A 20,956-nucleotide genomic window follows, 5' to 3' on the forward strand; every position below is an offset into this window, starting at 1 on the left:
AAAGAAACATTCGGAGTACGTATTAAAATTCATGGAGAGGAAGTATAAACTTTGGGGTTCGCCGATGACATTTTAATTCTGTCAGAGACAGCAAAGGACTTGGAAGAGCAGTTGAACGGAATGGACAGTGTCTTGAAAGGAGGATATAAGATGAACATCAACAAAAGCAAAATGAGGATAATGAAATGTAGTCAAATTAAATCGGGTGTTGTTGAGGGGATTAGATTAGGAAATGAGACACTTAAAGTAGTAAAGGAGTTTTGGTATTTAGGGAGTAAAATAACTGATGATGGTCGAAGTAGAGAGGATATAAAATGTAGACTGGCAATGGCAAGGAAATCGTTTCTGAAGAAGAGAAATTTGTTAACATCGGGTATAGATTTAAGTGTCAGGAAGTCGTTTCAGAAAGTAGTTGTATGGAGTGTAGCCATGTATGGAAGTGAAACATGGACGATAACTAGTTTGGACAAGAAGAGAATAGAAGCTTTTGAAATGTGGTGCTACAGAAGAATGCTGAAGATAAGGTGGGTAGATCACGTAACTAATGAGGAGGTATTGAATAGGATTGGGGAGAAGAGAAGTTTGTGGCACAACTTGACTAGAAGAAGGGATAGGTTGGTAGGACATGTTCTGAAGCATCAAGGGATCACCAATTTGGTACTGGAGGGCAGCGTGGAGGGAAAAAATCGTAGAGGGAGACAAAGATATGAATACACTAAGCAGATTCAGAAGGATGTAGGCTGCAGTAGGTACTGGGAGATGAAGAAGATTGCACAGGATAGAGTAGCATGGAGAGCTGCATCAAACCAGTCTCAGGACTGAAGACCACAACAACAACAACGGTCATGAGGATAGACAGGACAAATGGATATTGCAGTAATTTTTGGCAATTAGGTCAGAAGGTGAAGGACATTAAGTCACATAGTAGTCTTCATTGAGAATTAAACTAGTCTAACAACTGATCTGAGTAATTGGTGGCATTCATCGCCCAGCTACTGAACATTTCTGTACCATGTATGTAGTTCTACAGAATAATGTTCACAAAATTATCTGTTTACTGAGAACATTGGCACTCATTGGCCAGTTACAAACCATCAGAAGTCATCATTAAAAACAGGATCTAATGAATGGCGTAGTATTAACATAATTCACTTAGTTACGGTAATCATTGGCAGTTATTGGTCAGTTACAAAACATCAGAAGTCATCATTGAAGACAGGAGCTAATGAATGGCATAGTATTAGCATAATTCACTTAGTTATAGTAATCATTGGCCAGTTGCAAAACATCAGAAGTCATCATTGAAAACAGGAGCTAATGAATGGCATAGTATTAACATAATTCAGTTAATTATAGTAGTCATTGGCACTCATTGGCCATCTTATTACAATAATCAGTGGCATTCATTGGCCAGTTACAAAGCATTTTTTTTGTATCATTCAGAAGTCATTATTGAAGTGACATATCATTCAGAGCTGATCAGTATTATTCAGAACTCTCTTAAACTACTAGCATTATTTGGGACTGGTAATTACTTTGTTTGCTTTTGAGTTATTGCTGCAAATGAAGATGTATAACGTCATTTGTCATGAGTCAGCTGTAGCAAGGTTATGACACAAAGGCAGTATATGTGATCACATTTATAAATGATAGACACAACTGGGTAAAAAAAATGCAAGTACTAGAACAGGTTTAATAAGTAACAGGTTTAGTAAGTATTATGAAAAACTTCTCCTGGAAAAAATACAAAGTGGATTATTGAGCTGAAAGAAGAAACGCATATTACGCTGAAAAGTAGTGAATTTCGAATTAACAGGTAGTGAAATGTGTATAAAAATATATATGTTCTCTAGCTGTCCTTCCCAAAACCCTCAGTCATTATACCATGCGATATAACACATACTGTCAAAATGAACTGCAACAAATACTTAAACAACCACATAGCACCTCTTAACTAACAGCAAATATATAAACTTCGTCATTATGTTCATCTGCTAAGAAAAAAAACTTCATTATCCATATTAGCATACTCTTCATCATTATTCATCATTATCCATATCATCATAGCTCCATTATTATCATCACCTGTAAAGAAAAACTTCATTATCCATATTAGCACATTCTTCATCATTATTCATCACCATTCATTATCATCTGCATAAAAGTCACTTCATTATTCATTATACAACTATTCCTTATTTATAGCATATTTCATCACTAAAACTAAGATGTGTAGTTCTGTCTGACAGCCTGCATCAGTCGCCTCGCATTCTGAAAGAAAAAATTAGTTAAGACTGCTATTCTACGATGTGTATAGTATATTCTTGTTAATGCTTGTTAATTCTGATCCATTTACTCTTCATCATGAGGTATTGCATCCTCTTTCGTTCATTCCGAAGGTGAAATTCCCATTTCTGTTTAATTTATTTCGTTTACACGTTATTTCTTTCTGAAAATGATGAACAAAGATTAATGTCTTGCATTTAATTCATATACCCATTAGGTAAAAACTGGTTTATAGTAACATAATTGAGCATACAGCATAGCATGACAGAAAACGTAATATGTCAAAAACATCGACAGTGTTCAAAACCAAAAATGTACACAGTGTATCACAATGTAGCAGCAAAAAAAAAAATAAAGTAAAGTAGTTACGATGTTTGGCTATCATAAGGCAAAATGTTAAAGTCAACTGGTGTTTGTTATATCTTAAATATTTCATAGTACATACAAATAAAACACAAAAACAATCATATATACATAAAAAATGGAAAATATGCACGGTCCGATATGTAACGACAAGAAATGCCTCTGTTAACCTTACCTTGCCGGGCACTTGCCAAAAAAAAAAAAATACGAGAATCATCAGTAAGTAGTCACATAAATATAATGGCATAAGTGGTCAAAAAAATTAGGAAATGGCATTACAGTGTGATAAATCATAAAGTATCTTCATTCAATAAAAGGTTTGACGTTGGATACGTGGTTTCGACGTGTACTACATTGGGGTGAGGAATGCTGCGAATCCGATATAGACCTGCGTATAGAAGCTCATATTTACTGCACCTACCTTTTCCTCTGTTGGATAAATAGTGTGTACGTATTAATATCTTCTGTCCAATGTGATAGTCACGGCGTGTACAAACCTGTTTTTGCTGTCTTCTCCGGCGCTCTGCGGCACGTTTGATGTTGTTCAGCGCAATGTCAATTATTTCATGGTGTCGTAGTCGACAAGATGTAGGAAATGTTACTAAGTCTTTAATTTTGTTAGGTGGTTCAACATTTTTCAGTATAACAGACGGAGATAGCATAGTAGATTCATTCTGTATGGAATTAATTACATCTTGGAATGACAGTATGTGTGTGTCCAAATCAATATGTTTTTTATGGCAGTAAATTCTACGCAGTTTACCAATTTCTTTCATTAATCGTTCACAAGAATTCGAAGAAGCATGGTACTTGGATATATAGACCGGAGAAATGTTTCTAGCTCGTAACATACGTGTCCATATAGCAGATCGAAACTGTGGTCCAGTGTCGGAAATTACTTTCAACACATGCCCTACATGAAATAGAAAACGTTTTACAAATGCTTTCGAAACAGTTTTAGCAGTAGCTTTGCGTAACGGAGTGAAGGTAACAAATTTTGACGTGAGTTCAACAGCGACAAAGATGTAGCAAAAACCTCTATTAGTTCTGGGAATCGGACCAAAAATGTCTACAGCGGCCATATGTCTCAATTTAACAGGTACAGTGGGATGTAATGGAGGAATATGTGAAGTCGGATCTGATTTAGCTTTCTGGCAGATTTTACATGACGCTAAAACTCGTCGAATACGCTTCTCCATGTTGGTAAAATAACAGTTCTGTCTCAGTATAAGAAAACATTTTCTAGCTCCGTAATGTGCGTAACTTAAATGAGTATAACAGATTAATTTGTTAACCAGCTCGTCAGCAATGCATAATAACCAATTGTTGCTGTCAGGATGAGAGCGGCGAAACATAATGTCATTGCGTACAGTGTAATGGTTTCTAATGGTAACATTATTCCTATCTTGCCAAAGGTGTTTAATTTCATTCCACACGTTGTCTTTACTCGGTTCATGTGCTATGTCTTGTAATGACGACGGAATAAAATTTTCAAATGCAACTTGTTGAATGTACATGACGCTGAAATTTGCTTTGCAGAAGTTGGTTGCGATGTCTTGCTGATTGTTGCTGAGAGAACGGAATAGTGCATCTGCTACAATATTTTGTGTGCCGGGAATGTGAACAATTGTAAAATTAAATTCCTGTAGATAAAGTTTCCATCTGCTTAATCTGATGTGTGTAAATTTAGCCGAAAGTAAAAATTGTATCGCTCTGTGGTCTGTGTAAACTGTAGTGTGTCTTCCATAAAGAAAATGCCTAAATCTGGTAAAAGCCCATACAACACATAATGTTTCAAGTTCTGTAACAGAATAATTTCGTTCAGCAGGTGACAGAATGCAACTTGCAAAGGCGATATTTGTAATCATTGTACAACCATCTTCTTCAATTTCCTGAAAAATATGTACGCCTAAAGCGGTGTTAGAACTGTCGGTGGCGATGGAAAAATTTCTGGTAAGATCTGGGTGCGATAAAAGGGGTGCATTCAACAAGGCATGTTTCAAATAACATTTTCGTGAACAAGATTCTGTGTATCTGAAGTATTGATTACGTTACTGGAATATGCAACCTGCACTGTATTTAATCAAATTCTTTCTGACGTGTTTTTATTTTCGGGAGAATGCTGTGGCATTTCGACTATTTGAACTGTTCTGTTAATTCTTCCTGACGTCTTACGTTCTGAATGATACCTACTGTCTGGTTCATTCATGATAATATGTTGTTGCTGATCTTCTTGCTGCTGATGAGATCGACTGTTATTAAATGTACGCTGAAAATTGTGCTCATTATTTTTACGTCGGTCATGATAGTCATTTCTGTACGGCGCATTGCGATATGAATTGAAATAGTGTGTTTTCTGTACGTACTTATTTCCTTGTTGCTTTGCGTTACTATTTGTTGGAGCTGAGACTATACGTGCACGCGGCGGAACATTAAAGCTTGGTTGACCTTGTGCATTACATTGTTGGTTAGGTATGTTAACTGGCTGGTTTTGTTGCTGTCGCGGTGAAAAACGTGTATTGTTACCAAAAATGCGTTTGCTGTTGTGGATAATTTTACACATACTGATCATTACAATTTTATCTGTTATTAAAGTTACGGCGATAGTTGGCATTTCTTGAGCGTCAAATAAAAAAATTGTCACTTTTGGTAAAACTTGTCGTATCAGGTTTTCTTTACTCATTTCTTAATCCTAGGTAGAGCAATAGTTGAAGAGCTGTTCTGATAGCTATAAAGGATAGTAGAAGAGAAGGCAGCAGTGCAGAAAACTAAAGATGAAACAGCACTACTATGGCTCGGGGCCCTGTGCACGCTACGGCACATAGTCATTAAATCGTAATGAATCCCCTGAGGTCAATTACGTGCTGCAAATAAATTTCAGCTTCTGTGTTACAGGCAATGCCGGTGAAAATTCAAAAACAAATTGCTATATCCATGCTAATTGTAGTTTCTGCATTACAGGTAATGCTGATGAAAGTACAAAAACAAATTGTCGTATACGGTTCAAAGCGTGTACCTATGATCTGTCATTATTAAACACCTTAGATTTTCTTACGCATACAAATTGCTTATAATCAACGTTCTCCACACTGAATGTGTGAACAGGTTCACGATTACATAAGAATCTGTTTGTCTGTATCTTTTCGGATTTTAACTCCCGTAGTCTCTGTAAATTATCCAAATTACACTGGCTGTGTGAGTGTGACAAATGCTCGGAACGTGGCGTATGCTGTGACGTGTTAGTGACTGAAACATTTTTCATATCTGTCACTTTAATACGTTCGTCAATTTGGTTGTTCTGTTGTTCACATTTCTTATCGACTTCCGTATCCAGAGTGTGTGAAAGTTCTAGTGACTTTAAATTAAACTCGTCGCGTAACTGTGTTGCGTTTTTAGGACATTGTTCAGCGACTGCACTAATTTTATCTCTAACTGATTCTGTTGTGGCTGCATGTGTATTATTTAATTCTTGTGCAACAGATGTAATTTCTTCATTACTGTTCCTAGCATAAGCCTTACTTTCTTCACATGATTGTTCTTTCGTGTCGTGACGTTGCACGGTAACAGCTGTAATCTGTTCACTAACTTGTTTGTTCTGTTCGTTAAGGTTGTCGTGTTTTTCGTTTGACTGTTTGAAACTTTCATTAATTAGTTTGATCGACCTGTCATATTTTTCATTAAGTTGTTTGTTCCGTTCACTAATTTGTTTGAGATTTTCATTAATTTGTAGCAATAATGCTATAACTTGATCCAAGCCAGTATTACCTACACTATACTCTGTACTGTTTGATGGCGTACCTGCAATTGTCACGTTTTGTGTAACCATTTGGTTATTCTGTGATTCTTGAAAATATTTCCCAATCGGATGTCACTGTTAGTCACTACACCGGAATCAAATAAATCTGTCGTATTCTGATTACACTGTTCATTCACGTTAGAAAAATTTGTCTGTTCATTACGTAAATTTTGCAAACCGGGTGTGTCAAGCTGGGCAGCGCTCATTGCAACAAAACGCCCCGCGTCATCAATTGTCGTTAAATTAACAGAGGACACAATCGAATTCGTTTGTTCATCATTAGCATTAAAATCATTACTAGTGGTCGGTACGCACTGATTGTCTGTAAATGGAGGATTGTCATCATTACACTGCATGTCGCAAGTACTATCGGTCAAGTTATTTGAGTCGGCTATTTCACTCATTATACATCGCGATGTACTGTTAACAGTTTTTCGCTTCATTTTTCACTAATCAAAATTATTCACAAATGAAACAAATACAATGCAAAAATGCAACAAACACAAATATAACAAAGAGCAACAAATTGCCGATGATCTGCAGAAAAGAATGAGTGATAAATTAGTAAATGCGTTGCGCCAAATGCTAATTACATTTAAGTAACTAAGAGCAGATATATGACTACTTCTCAGAAGATTCACAAAGAAATACGATCCTGGTCCGGATGTCGCCAAGTGTAACCTCTCCGCTGAAATAATTGATAAATGAATATAATGTGAAATGGAGCCATTTGTAACCTCCCAACAAAAATAATGTTTAATAATAATGCAAAATGGACCCAAGCTTAAACTCCTCACAAAAATTAAGGAATGAAAATTGACCAAAAGACCGATATAATATCAATTAAATAATGAACCATGAACCAAATGTAACGTCCTAACAGAAATAATAATACCTGGTAAATTTTATAAGGACAGCAGCGCTGACCTTCGACCCTGTATGCTGAATAACAAAAAGCAAAATTCTTACCTCAATAAAAACTGCAACTATATCTGCTCTTATTTATCGACACAGCTTCGTGCAATGCTGGCATATATATATATATATATATATATATATATATATATATATATATATATATACACACACTCCTGGAAATTGAAATAAGAACACCCTGAATTCATTGTCCCAGGAAGGGGAAACTTTATTGACACATTCCTGGGGTCAGATACATCACATGATCACACTGACAGAACCACAGGCACATAGACACAGGCAACAGAGCATGCACAATGTCGGCACTAGTACAGTGTATATCCACCTTTCGCAGCAATGCAGGCTGCTATTCTCCCATGGAGACGATCGTAGAGATGCTGGATGTAGTCCTGTGGAACGGCTTGCCATGCCATTTCCACCTGGCGCCTCAGTTGGACCAGCGTTCGTGCTGGACGTGCAGACCGCGTGAGACGACGCTTCATCCAGTCCCAAACATGCTCAATGGGGGACAGATCCGGAGATCTTGCTGGCCAGGGTAGTTGACTTACACCTTCTAGAGCACGTTGGGTGGCAGGAGATACATGCGGACGTGCATTGTCCTGTTGGAACAGCAAGTTCCCTTGCCGGTCTAGGAATGGTAGAACGATGGGTTCGATGACGGTTTGGATGTACCGTGCACTATTCAGTGTCCCCTCGACGATCACCAGTGGTGTAAGGCCAGTGTAGGAGATCGCTCCCCACACCATGATGCCGGGTGTTGGCCCTGTGTGCCTCGGTCGTATGCAGTCCTGATTGTGGCGCTCACCTGCACGGCGCCAAACACGCATACGACCATCATTGGCACCAAGGCAGAAGCGACTCTCATCGCTGAAGACGACACGTCTCCATTCGTCCCTCCATTCACGCCTGTCGCGACACCACTGGAGGCGGGCTGCACGATGTTGGGGCGTGAGCAGAAGACGGCCTAACGGTGTGCGGGACCGTAGCCCAGCTTCATGGAGACGGTTGCGAATGGTCCTCGCCGATACCCCAGGAGCAACAGTGTCCCTAATTTGCTGGGAAGTGGCGGTGCGGTCCCCTACGGCACTGCGTAGGATCCTACGGTCTTGGCGTGCATCCGTGCGTGGCTGCGGTCCGGTCCCAGGTCGACGGGCACGTGCACCTTCCGCCGACCACTGGCGACAACATCGATGTACTGTGGAGACCTCACGCCCCACGTGTTGAGCAATTCGGCGGTACGTCCGCCCGGCCTCCCGCATGCCCACTATACGCCCTCGCTCAAAGTCCGTCAACTGCACATACGGTTCACGTCCACGCTGTCGCGGCATGCTACCAGTGTTAAAGACTGCGATAGAGCTCCGTATGCCACGGCAAACTGGCTGACACTGACGGCGGCGGTGCACAAATGCTGCGCAGCTAGCGCCATTCGACGGCCAACACTGCGGTTCCTGGTGTGTTCGCTGTGCCGTGCGTGTGATCATTGCTTGTACAGCCCTCTCGCAGTGTCCGGAGCAAGTATGGTGGGTCTGGCACACCGGTGTCAATGTGTTCTTTTTTCCATTTCCAGGAGTGATATATATATATATTATTCTTGGAAGAAATGCATAGGAAAAATTCTTTAAATTGAAATGAATGCTTTTTCTTCAAAATAGTGGAAAAATTCTTTAAATTGAAATGATTACTTTTCTTTAAAAGAGTTACTTTATAAAAAAGATATTATTGGGGCATTTTTTTTGAACAAATTAAATTACAATTAACATACATTATTAAATATGCGCAATGCTGCTTCTTTACCTTCTACAACAATACTCATCCTCCAGAGTCCTGACCAGAGTCGCAACCAGAGCACACAGCCGACGAATGCTGACTCCCTACTACCGTATCCGACTGACTACTACAGACTACGACTGTCGACTCGCGCAGACTAGCGCAGACACGCGACAAGCAACAACTAACAATAAACTACTCTCTGGTCAGAGATTCTGTGATGCCTCGCCCATCGCCGGCGAAGCATACACCTTACACAATTTAGGAATTCAGTCTACATTGCTAAAGCAAGCATAAATCCAGCTACTCACAGAAATATGTTATAATTTAGGAAGTAGTCGCTACCACAAAACTGAAAATGGTAAGAGCAACAATTCCAACTCAGGAGGTAACACAGTAAATTTACTTTCTGATCGTATACTACTTAGTAAGCAGTTAGCATTTTTATAGCACAGGATTTTATCGTTTCATTATGAGCATTTTAAGTGAAGAATTGTTTCTTAGCGTAGTGTCACTTTATGCAAATGCTTAAAATGGCTCTGAGCACTATGGGACTTAACTGCTGAGGTCATCAGTCCCCTGGAACATAGAACTACTTAAACCTAACTAACCTAAAGACATCACACACAACCATGTCCGAGGAAGGATTCGAACCTGCGAACGTAGCGGCCACTTTATGCAGATGCCCCCGTTAAATCGTCTTGGTTCTTATCTTCTTCTGATATATACTCCTGGAAATGGAAAAAAGAACACATTGACACCGGTGTGTCAGACCCACCATACTTGCTCCGGACACTGCGAGAGGGCTGTGCAAGCAATGATCACACGCACGGCACAGCGGACACACCAGGAACCGCGGTGTTGGCCGTCGAATGGCGCTATCTGCGCAGCATTTATGCACCGCCGCCGTCAGTGTCAGCCAGTTTGCCGTGGCATACGGAGCTCCATCGCAGTCTTTAACACTGGTAGCATGCCGCGACAGCGTGGACGTGAACCGTATGTGCAGTTGACGGACTTTGAGCGAGGGCGTATAGTGGGCATGCGGGAGGCCGGGTGGACGTACCGCCGAATTGCTCAACACGAGGGGCGTGTGGTCTCCACAGTACATCGATGTTGTCGCCAGTGGTCGGCGGAAGGTGCACGTGCCCGTCGACCTGGGACCGGACCGCAGCGACGCACGGATGCACGCCAAGACCGTAGGATCCTACGCAGTGCCGTAGGGGACCGCACCGCCACTTCCCAGCAAATTAGGGACACTGTTGCTCCTGGGGTATCGGCGAGGACCATTCGCAACCGTCTCCATGAAGCTGGGCTACGGTCCCGCACACCGTTAGGCCGTCTTCCGCTCACGCCCCAACATCGTGCAGCCCGCCTCCAGTGGTGTCGCGACAGGCGTGAATGGAGGGACGAATGGAGACGTGTCGTCTTCAGCGATGAGAGTCGCTTCTTCCTTGGTGCCAATGATGGTCGTATGCGTGTTTGGCGCCGTGCAGGTGAGCGCCACAATCAGGACTGCATACGACCGAGGCACACAGGGCCAACACCCGGCATCATGGTGTGGGGAGCGATCTCCTACACTGGCCGTACACCACCGGTGATCGTCGAGAGGACACTGAATAGTGCACGGTACACCCAAACCGTCATCGAACCCATCGTTCTACCATTCCTAGACCGGCAAGGGAACTTGCTGTTCCAACAGGACAATACACGCCCGCATGTATCCCGTGCCACCCAACGTGCTCTAGAAGGTATAAGTCAACTACCCTGGCCAGCAAGATCTCCGGATCTGTCCCCCATTGAGCATGTTTGGGACTGGACGAAGCGTCGTCTCACGCGGTCTGCACGTCCAGCACGAACGCTGGTCCAACTGAGGCGCCAGGTGGAAATGGCATGGCAAGCCGTTCCACAGGACTACATCCAGCATCTCTACGATCGTCTCCATGGGAGAATAGCAGCCTGCATTGCTGCGAAAGGTGGATGTACACTGTACTAGTGCCGACATTGTGCATGCTCTGTTGCCTGTGTCTATGTGCCTGTGGTTCTGTCAGTGTGATCATGTGATGTATCTGACCCCAGGAATGTGTCAATAAAGTTTCCCCTTCCTGGGACAATGAATTCAGGGTGTTCTTATTTCAATTTCCAGGAGTGTAGTATTATGTAATTCACACTTAACCCTTATCGTGAATCATTCTGTGCCGAATATGGATTACATTTACGTAATTTATGAGGATTATGTTAGGCATCTGCAATTTTAACAAGCACTGAAGTCCTACATTTGAATGGTGTCGATCGGTTCTTCAACTATACTTTCTATGCATGTGACTTCAACCATTACCAGAACAAGATGTGACTGAGTGAAGTAGTCGTGTATCGTTCCATGGATTTTATCAAACATGAAAACGATGTGAAATGCTGTCATAGAGAGCGACTGCAGAAAGGTTGCAAGTTGAAGCTTTTCAATGCAGAGTTTTTTTTTTCCTGGAACAGTTGTTTCTCTATCATAAGTTTCCTCAGCAACTCAATTTGTTGATCGTTTCCTCAACACGTTGTTTCATAGTGAAGGTGATAACCACAGAAGAATTTTAATACTTTTTGTGTTGCCGCATGTGGAACTATCGAGTTAGGTGGCACAGAAACTTCGAAACTGGATTCACAGTTTGGAACAGCCATTTTCGAATTCCTATTCGACCATAAAGATTTAGATTTTCCGTAGACCCTGTAAAACCTTTACGGCGTATACTGTAATGTTAGTTAGAAAAGAGCTATGTTTAAATCTTATTTCCGTAGCTCTCCTATTTGAGTTTTTACTCTGTCAACACTTTATAGGGAGGACTTTATACTCTATTCCTTCCCCTTTAAATTCTGAATTTTCAACTCAAGTTTTGTTACATATCGCTAAAATTGCGTCCTACAGTCTCGTTATGAACAAAGCGAATTTCTTTACGATGATATAGCCAAAAACAAAGTTAACTTTGTCTGAAAATCTTAACCGTATACATTTTGTTTTTCCCATTTTTCTCTGATAATTCCTGGTAGTAGGAGGATTAGCTGTTGACGTCGCTTTAAATGGGACTGTCCGGATTGCTACAGGATGCCTGAGGCCTACACCTGCTCACAAAATTTACCCACTCTCGGACATAGCACCGCGAAATGACGCAACCTAGCACAGAGGAAAAGTTACCAAACCGCACCACGGCACTTAATGTAAAACCATCAAACTGCTTCAACTCGTCTTAAATTAAGGAAGAGCTTTCTCAAATGGACAGTACTGCTAGAAGGCCGACGTGACCTCTGTATATTACACATCTGCACCCAAAAGAGAAAATCACCCAGGACAGCAACTGCAGTTCATGGAGAGCACTGAAGAGATTACGAACAGGCGCCATAAAATGCAAAGTAAACTTGGTTAAGAGGGGCCACTCTTAAGATGGGTAGTGCGAATGGGAAGGATCAGAGACGGTTGAACACTTGTTCATGGAGCCAAGGAAGAAGTTCATTCGTACAGCGAAAGATCTGTTTTTATGCAATTAAAAGAGCCATTAAAGCTGCAGATTTTTGTGCGAAAAGCGTTCATATGTTCTCTCCCGAAAACGGAAAGTGATAAAGTAACTGAATAAAGAACGCGAATAAAGGACAAATCATCTATATGTACTAGAAGTTATAGCATGAATGATGTAATAGTTATATATGAGCATTATCATCGGAATTTCGATGTCGCTAGTGGAAGTAGCAATATCAGAATGCAGGTACAAATATTATTAATCGGCGGTGTGGTTAGACACGTAGTGCAGTCTGCTCTCAGCATTTATATCCGCTGATGTAGGCGGTCATAGTATGATGCTGTCGAGCTCTGAGGGAATCGATATCTGACACATGATATATTGTTATTTCTGCATATCGATGTTCAATGGGAAATGGGACCAGAGCTGGTCAGTATGTGTGGATTTATGGAGCGACCTTCAGCCATGTGCTTTAATATTGCATTATTCAGTGCAGCGATCTTCAGTGCTACACTGCACCGGCATCAGTCCCTCCAGTGGCAATAATTGCATCAAAACCAACCATCCAGCCAGCCATTACAAGGGACAGTGTTAAACTGGCCTCTGAAGATATATTTATGCATGTAGGGCTCACTACGCTCATCAAACAACCAATGGTCCGAATTGTTAAGGTTAATTAAATTTTTTTATGCAAATGGGACTTACATTGGGACGCTTGGCACTATCAGGCGACATTCTTACAAAATCGTCCACTCAAGATCAGATTAAGACACAAAAAAGTGCGATCTGTCCTCCTATTCATATGCTGTTGGACAAACAATTTCTTCAGAAACTACACTCAGAAGAACCTTAACATGATTTGGATATTGATCCACTTTAGAATGTTGCTACAAAATTGTAGAGTTGTTGGTGAAGTAAGCGATGTGCATTGTTTCATACTAATCACGGTCCGCGCGGCTCCCCCCGTCGGAGGTTCGAATCCTCCCTCGGGCATGTGTGCGTGTGTTGTTCTTAGCGTAATTTAGTTTAAGTTAGATTAAGTAGGATGTAAGCCTAGGGACCGATGACCTCAGCAGTTTGGTCCCATAGTACTAACCACAAATTTCCAATTTTTTTGATAGTAAGATAGAGGAAATTTTAATGCTTATCATGTGTTACATCGTCACGTGAGATTTTTGATAGATAATCTTTGGTGTGCAGGTGTCCTGGAGGCGCACAGGGCGGGCCAGATTGCGTCGCTGGTGGGCGTGGAGGGCGGACATTCGCTGGGCAGCTCGCTGGCCGTGCTGCGCACCTTCTACAGCCTGGGCGCGCGCTACCTCACGCTCACCCACACCTGCCACACGGCGTGGTGAGTGTGGCTCCACCTGAGATACTAAGAAATGTACCACCCACTACATGCTGGGTGACCGCTGCCACATGCTCACCGCTGTGTTCTCAGCGCAGCACCGTGTGAGAGACAAAACACTGCGTTAGCAGCTACTGTTGGAGCACACACTTACCCCAAGTTCGCACCCCCCCCCCCCTCTCCCTATCCCACCACCTGGTGCCTGTGGTTACGCCTGAATCACTAGACACTTTTGTAGTTAGTTCAGTTCGGCGTGTACTAGCCCACGTTCACGAGAACATGCCAAGTGATTTGGTAAGTGGTGTCCTGTTTTCGACATCAAAAAGTACACTAACTGCTGAAACGTAGGTGGTGCGCTACCTCACGCTCGTCATCACCTGTCACTTGTCATCACACCCACATACATCTACTGCACAGCAGTGTTAGTTCTGCTCCTTTCAATAAAAATTACTCTAGTGGCCACAGGATGGGCATGATATCTACATCTGCAGCTTCCACCCACCATCGTAAGCGAATACAAGCCTTGGATCAGAAACATCACACTATTTGTTGCGATTTTGGAGTTTACCACATTCTCCTGCTTGTTGTACCTGTAGCATGAATATCCAGACCCCTACAGGTTGTCAGTAACATGGGCTAAGTCCGCCCTTCACCTTAAGATACTTTCAATCAGTATTTGAATATCTGTCTAGGAGTATCACTCCATACTTACTCAAGACGTGAAACCAGAGCTGGTAATGTTGTTGGACATTGTGTTCTCGACGTTCCACTTCACCGAAAGGTGCCCCATCTGTGCTGGCCAGTCTGTAATGTTAATGTCAGCAAACAATTCGTATCATCACAGATGCTGTTTTATGACAGGTTGCATGCTGATACAAATGGCCATGGCCCGTGAACCGTTCCTCCATTGTACGCAGTACGCAATGCTGTATGTGAATATCTTTCCACATTTAGCGGCTTCATAATCACAATAAGGTGACCACACGGTAACCACGAAAATCACCCCCATGTAGTAACACCATCTCTTCTGTACTTCACTGCTGCCACTATGAATGAAGGCATCCTGCTTCGGGCATGGATGTGTCTGATGTCCTTAGGTCAGTTAGGTTTAAGTAGTTCTAAGTTCTAGGGGACTGATGACCACAGATGTTAAGTCCCATAGTGCTCAGAGCCATTTGAACCATCTTTCGAAACTCTATAATGGAAGGAGATAGTTCCAATTTCAAAAACAGCATAAAAGTTTGTGAAGTGAAAAGACAAAACAGTTCCTGTCATGAAAAGCTACTTCTTCCTCAACAGCGCAGGGAGTTATACAGTAAACTTCGCAACATCCAGTCTCAAGAATAGACGTATATAAGAAACGCAATACCGATATATTTTCTCCTAAAATATGTAAGAACTGGTTTTGTTCACTACAGTTCTACGGCTCAAGACCTTCTGCTGTATTTCTGCACTTTTATTGTCATAAATAGAATGCAGTCCACAGTATTAATGGCTCTTTAAACAAAAAAAATTCTTATTGGCACTTATAACCGGTTTCCTGGTGTGGCATCTAGCATTTTCTTAATGATCTGATTTCTCATTTGTGTTATTACCTTTTTGCAGTGATGAGATGATCAGCATCTTCCCGTGGTATCAGAATCCTTCACCAGTTTTGTGGAGACATGTATGTTACGTGCTGTCAGTGACAGAATTCGCGAGATCCCTTACCGTATCATTATGCTGAGCTGCACAGCTCTATTGTCTATTAACACAGCATAACATGCAAGGACACAAATTGCTATCAAAGTATTGTCCGCAGGCGTGAAGTCGAAAAACTATCCGAGCATTGTCATACAGTTTTATTAAATCTGGGACACCATCGCTACTGATTAATTTACCTCATGTGTATCCGCTTTGTGTGTTAGCGCTGCAAATGAGTTAAAACTTATCATTATAATGTTATGATAACAGCCCTTTTCAGTAAAAATATATACCAAACTGCCACGAATTAGCGGGATAATTCACACTTTCGGTTTTGAAAGATCTGTGTCTATTTCAGTCCACAGTCATAGTGAACTAGCGTTACAGGATTACCACGAAAATATGCAAATGTATCACTAGGTCAGATGCATAACGAAGTCAAGTTAACAAACCATTCAGGGCCACAAATAAATCCTTACAACAGACAGAAGCATAAAAATCAAGAATTGTTAAGTGTGCAACTCTGGACGTCTTTCTCCTTTTGACCTACGATGTACAGAATCAAGGTAGTGACATAATTTATTGGGGACGAGTTTTCTTAATGATTCATTTAATGATTAACAATGTGGTGATACGTGGTCTTTCTCAGAAATGGTGAAAATCTTCTCTCCATCGAGATCAGAACCGAAAATTAACGCACCCTTCGACTGGAAGAGCGAACATGCTACCGCTTAGCTAACATACAACTGTAGTATGACGGAGAATTCACAATGTAAATTGGGAAGTAAGCTGAATTTTTTGCAGAAGCGAGCTTTTTTCTTTCAGAAATATATATTTTCTACGTCTATGTCATCTGTTAAGCGAGAAATATTCAGAATATTTCATCTGAATGACAAGAAAATATCGAGTGAATTAACCAGAAATATTCTGACCCACAAATGCAAGTAAATCGACGGTCGCTTAGTTGTCAAACGGGCTATACAATACAAATACCTGGAGTTGTCAGCTGGAGAGCAATCATGAGCTAAACGTAAAAAAAAGCTTCAGCTACAAAGTTTTTATTGCTTTGATCGCATGTAGGTACACTGGATACCTCATTTCAGCAGATCTAAGCTGCCACCTTCAGATCTGCAAAGTTACAGAAATTTCAAAGTAGTACGCTGTTGTAGCTAAAATCACAAATTAACGATTTTACATTTTACTGCCATAAACCGCACGTATGTTTCAGTGCCATCGTAACGGATTGTGAATTTGAAATAAAAATTACCTTTACATAAATCATTACAGTAAATACATAAATTCCAATATATGTCTAAGATTCCCTCATGATGAGAAAAGAGTATGACATTAAAAAATATAATTGTGTCCTCATAGCAGCACAGAGAGATTCAGATGCGGCAAACCAGTCTGAGTTGAATGCCGGCTCCATATTGTTGGGCACTAGTTGGCCTAATAGAATAACACGGGGGAGTGCCACGAGATAGCAGCAGTCTCATGAATAATAATAAATATATTCCAGCTTTTTAACAGTATATATGTACATGTAACAGTATATAAGTGAATACAGTATGCATCACTTAAATTGGAAAATAGTACAATGCCAGTCATTATTCATGAGACTGCTGCCATCTGGTGGTACTCCTCTGTAGTACTCTATTAGCCCAACAGGTATCCGGCAAACAACTCAAACACGTGCGTCATTCCTTGATTGGCCAGAGCTATATGACTGTGTTGCCTTGAGGACACAGTTGTATTTCTTCATGTCTTATTCTCATTTCATAATGGGTTAGTATTCCTTCGTCACATATTGGAATTTATATATTTACTGTAATAACTTACGTAGAGGTAAGATTAATTCAGATCCAAAGACTGTTACGATGGTACAGAAAAAAAAAACGCGTAGTTCGTCGCACAGCGTGATTTCATAACCTGTACACTGACTGTTACGATGGTACAGAAAAAAAAAACGCGTAGTTTGTCGCACAGCGTGATTTCATAACCTGTACACTGAGGGTACGTCAAAAAAGGATGTAAAACCTTTAATTTACGTATACATTTACAATAGTGTAGTATTTTTGCAATTTTTGTGACCTTGCAGATCTGATGATAGCCGTTTAACCGTGCCAAAACTGGTAGGCCAGTGTGCCTACACTTGATAAAGGCAATAAAAATTTCAAACTTAAACTTTCTTAACACCTATACAGTGTTGCCATTTCTCCGTTAGACGACCGGCAAAAGAGTTTGCTCATGTAATGTGTTTCTTTACCTGGATGGCACCGGCAAAGCTCGCCCTACGTAGATATGGCGTCACTGACAGCCACCGCATTACTGAGCGAGGTGGTGCAGTGGTTAGCATAGAGGACATGCACTCGAGAGCAAGGCAGTTCGAAGCCACGACCGGCCATCTAGATTTAGGTTTTCCGTTATCTCCCTAAATCGCTCTATGCAAATCCTGCTATTGTTCCTTTGAAAGGGCACGGCCGATTTCCTTCCCCACCCTTGTTACAATCCGTACTTGTTCTCCGTCTCTGATTTCCACGATGTCGATGGTACGCTAAACCCAATCACCCTTCATTCCTCTTTGCCACTGCATTGCCTTGGAGCAGAAGTATGTAGCATAGGTCAAAGAGGATTAATAGCGTTTCAGTAACTACGATAAGGATTAAATCGCAGGTGCGAATAATACGAGTATCTTGATGCGCCGACTGCAATTGTAACGTCATAAATAAAGAGCATGGGAAATTGCACGGGTAGTTCTTCTCTTCAACACCTGGGGTAGTTATTTTAGTCCTTTATTAAGCGAACTGCGAACGAAAGAAAAAAAAAAAAAAGAAAATCATTCACTCTAACCGACTATCTGATCTACCAAACCCATACACAGTCAACATTACAAATGAATAACTTGTATTTCATTACTATGTACTTGAAAACAGTTTACGTAATGATTGTTTTCCTTGGGTGCATAATAACGCAAATGAAAAGACAAAATTACATTGCTCATAAAATGCAAATATCCACAAACAAATTTCATATGCAGAGAATAGCATATAATTTCTAAACAGAAAAGCAACCAGAGCAAGGAAATCTTACACAACGGCCGAAAAATACTATCAAAAATTCGTGAAGAAAACTAAGCAGTGCACAATTGCAATGAAAGTTCGGTTTCCGATTCTGATTGCCTGTAAGATGAAGCAGTGTCACCAGAATGTGAAACAAGACAAGAAGGGCAGACAGTAAGAAAAAATAATTCTATAAATACCAAAGGACGAAAGTGCCGTCTGCTCGTAACGATTACAATTTAACTCCTGGTATTGCTTTGTGAATAAAAGCAAAAGTTTCTGGTGAAAGAGCTTTTTGATTCCCAAAAAGCGTAAGACAGAGAGGAATCAAAGTAACAAGAACAGGTTGCTCTAGTTTATTGTGGACGCACTTTCTATGCAGTACCTCTCAGTTCGAACATTTTGCTCGTAGTTTATTTCCCGGTTGTTTCACACCAACGACCCCTCTAGGCTATCAAAACATTCATATGATAATTATCTAATTTTATTTGTTAAAACAGACCTCTATGTTCAATATTACAGCACTTGCGGCCGAATCTAACTCAGTGGACAACGCTAACGGCAATTTCATATGTCTTGGAAACTGTTGGAAGAGTTCAATAACGCTTTTACGATGTGTCTTGCGCACATCAGTTTGTCTCCTGATACTGTTTTCACTGACACTTCCTTAACTAAAAGTTTCATGACCATATGAACACGGCAAAATGAAGAGGAGAAACAGTCATGGAGATTAGACACATAACACTATACGTCACCGCGGAATAAATTGAAAAATTGGAACACGGATAAGGCAAGAAATTTAGGTAAAATGAGGTTGATGACATTAAATATACGTGTCGAGACTAAAAATAAATCATTTCTTCCGTATTCCCTTTTTGAAATCGCTCCTACCAGCAAACGAAAGCCATATATCTCTAATTGAAGATCTCTTCGAGTCGCTTCAAACGCTACGGTAACCCGAGGTAACAGTGGGGTGTGTCTGCCACCAGATGCACCCTAGTCCCAGCGCGATGCAATCCACAACTAGCACCCAACAGCTACATCGAAAAGCACAGCAGTGATTGTTTCAGGAGGAGTCAGAAAGAAAGAATAAAATAGGTCACAAATCACAGGGAATGAAGTATGTCACTTTTCGTGGAATTGATAAGGTTTAATCTTACAATAAACAAATTAACAGTCACATTTTTAGTGTGAAAATCATAAGGAGAAGCAACGTTGTCTACCTTTCTAAATACCCCGCGATCTGGCAATATATTCGCGGAAAACCAAGCATATGAAAACATTTTCTCGAATGCTGGAGCCCGTAACTGATTGCAGATTCCGGCGGTTTTTTTTTTTTTTTTTCATTAACTGCATCGCTATTACTTGCGATTTCCTATTACTGTGCGACAAGAGTATGGCTCTTCTGTAACAATGAAAGGACTTCTTGACCTGTCAGTAAAAGTATAAGTTGTGGAATTGATAAAACGGCATCCACTTCAGCGGAATTACTTTTAATGAACACGTCGACAATCCTGTTTCATCAAAAAACCAGGAATAGCTATGTCCAATCCACAAGTCAGTGTGCGTGATGCGACTTTATTCTTGCTAGTAGCTATATGTAACCTTCAATTATATTGTACTGCGTTCAGCCATCTGTGTGTAGGGTGCCTACGTGCATTATTACGAACATTACATGCAATCTTTATAACCATAAAGAAGTGTGATAGGACCGTTGCTGTTTACGATATATACACACATCAAGGAAAGGTTTGCATCACCCTAGTTCCTCTTAACTCCTGAAGATAGAAATTGACTGTGGATATTACATCATAGACGCAGTCCCTTTGACTGTTCAGAGATGTCGCTAAACCACCCGAAAGATACAAACAACCGTGCATGAGCAGCGCCTATTAGACGGAGGGGAGTCCGACAGCCGGTCAGCTCCAGTCATTCCACCAGGAAGGAGGTACACAGCTCGTGTTGTCTGTAGTTCAACCATGCCTAGATGGTCAATATCGCTGTTCGATCGTGTCCGCATTGTTACTTTGTACCAGGAAGGGCTCTTAACAAGGGAAGTGTGCAGCGTCTCGGAGTGAATCAAAACGATCTTGTTCGGATATGGAGGAGATACAGAGATACAGAAACTATAGATGACATACTTCGGTCAGGCAGCCCAAGGGCTACATCTGCAGTTAATGACCGCTACATACGGATTATTGCTGGTAGGAACCCTGAC

The 20,956-nt window shown here is 41.1% G+C and overlaps 1 protein-coding gene across 1 annotated transcript in view; it reads left to right on the plus strand.

Annotated features, from left to right (window-relative positions):
• LOC126252367 (dipeptidase 1-like) overlaps positions 1 to 20,956 on the plus strand; it is a 392,132-nt gene that overhangs the window by 235,768 nt on the left and 135,408 nt on the right. The window contains exon 6 of the mRNA XM_049953258.1: positions 13,849 to 13,999. Within this exon, the coding sequence (XP_049809215.1) occupies positions 13,849 to 13,999 (151 nt within the window). The remainder of the gene's footprint in view (positions 1 to 13,848; positions 14,000 to 20,956) is intronic.

Source organism: Schistocerca nitens, chromosome 4 (genome assembly GCF_023898315.1).
Source record: "Schistocerca nitens isolate TAMUIC-IGC-003100 chromosome 4, iqSchNite1.1, whole genome shotgun sequence".
Lineage (NCBI taxonomy): Eukaryota > Metazoa > Arthropoda > Insecta > Orthoptera > Acrididae > Schistocerca > Schistocerca nitens.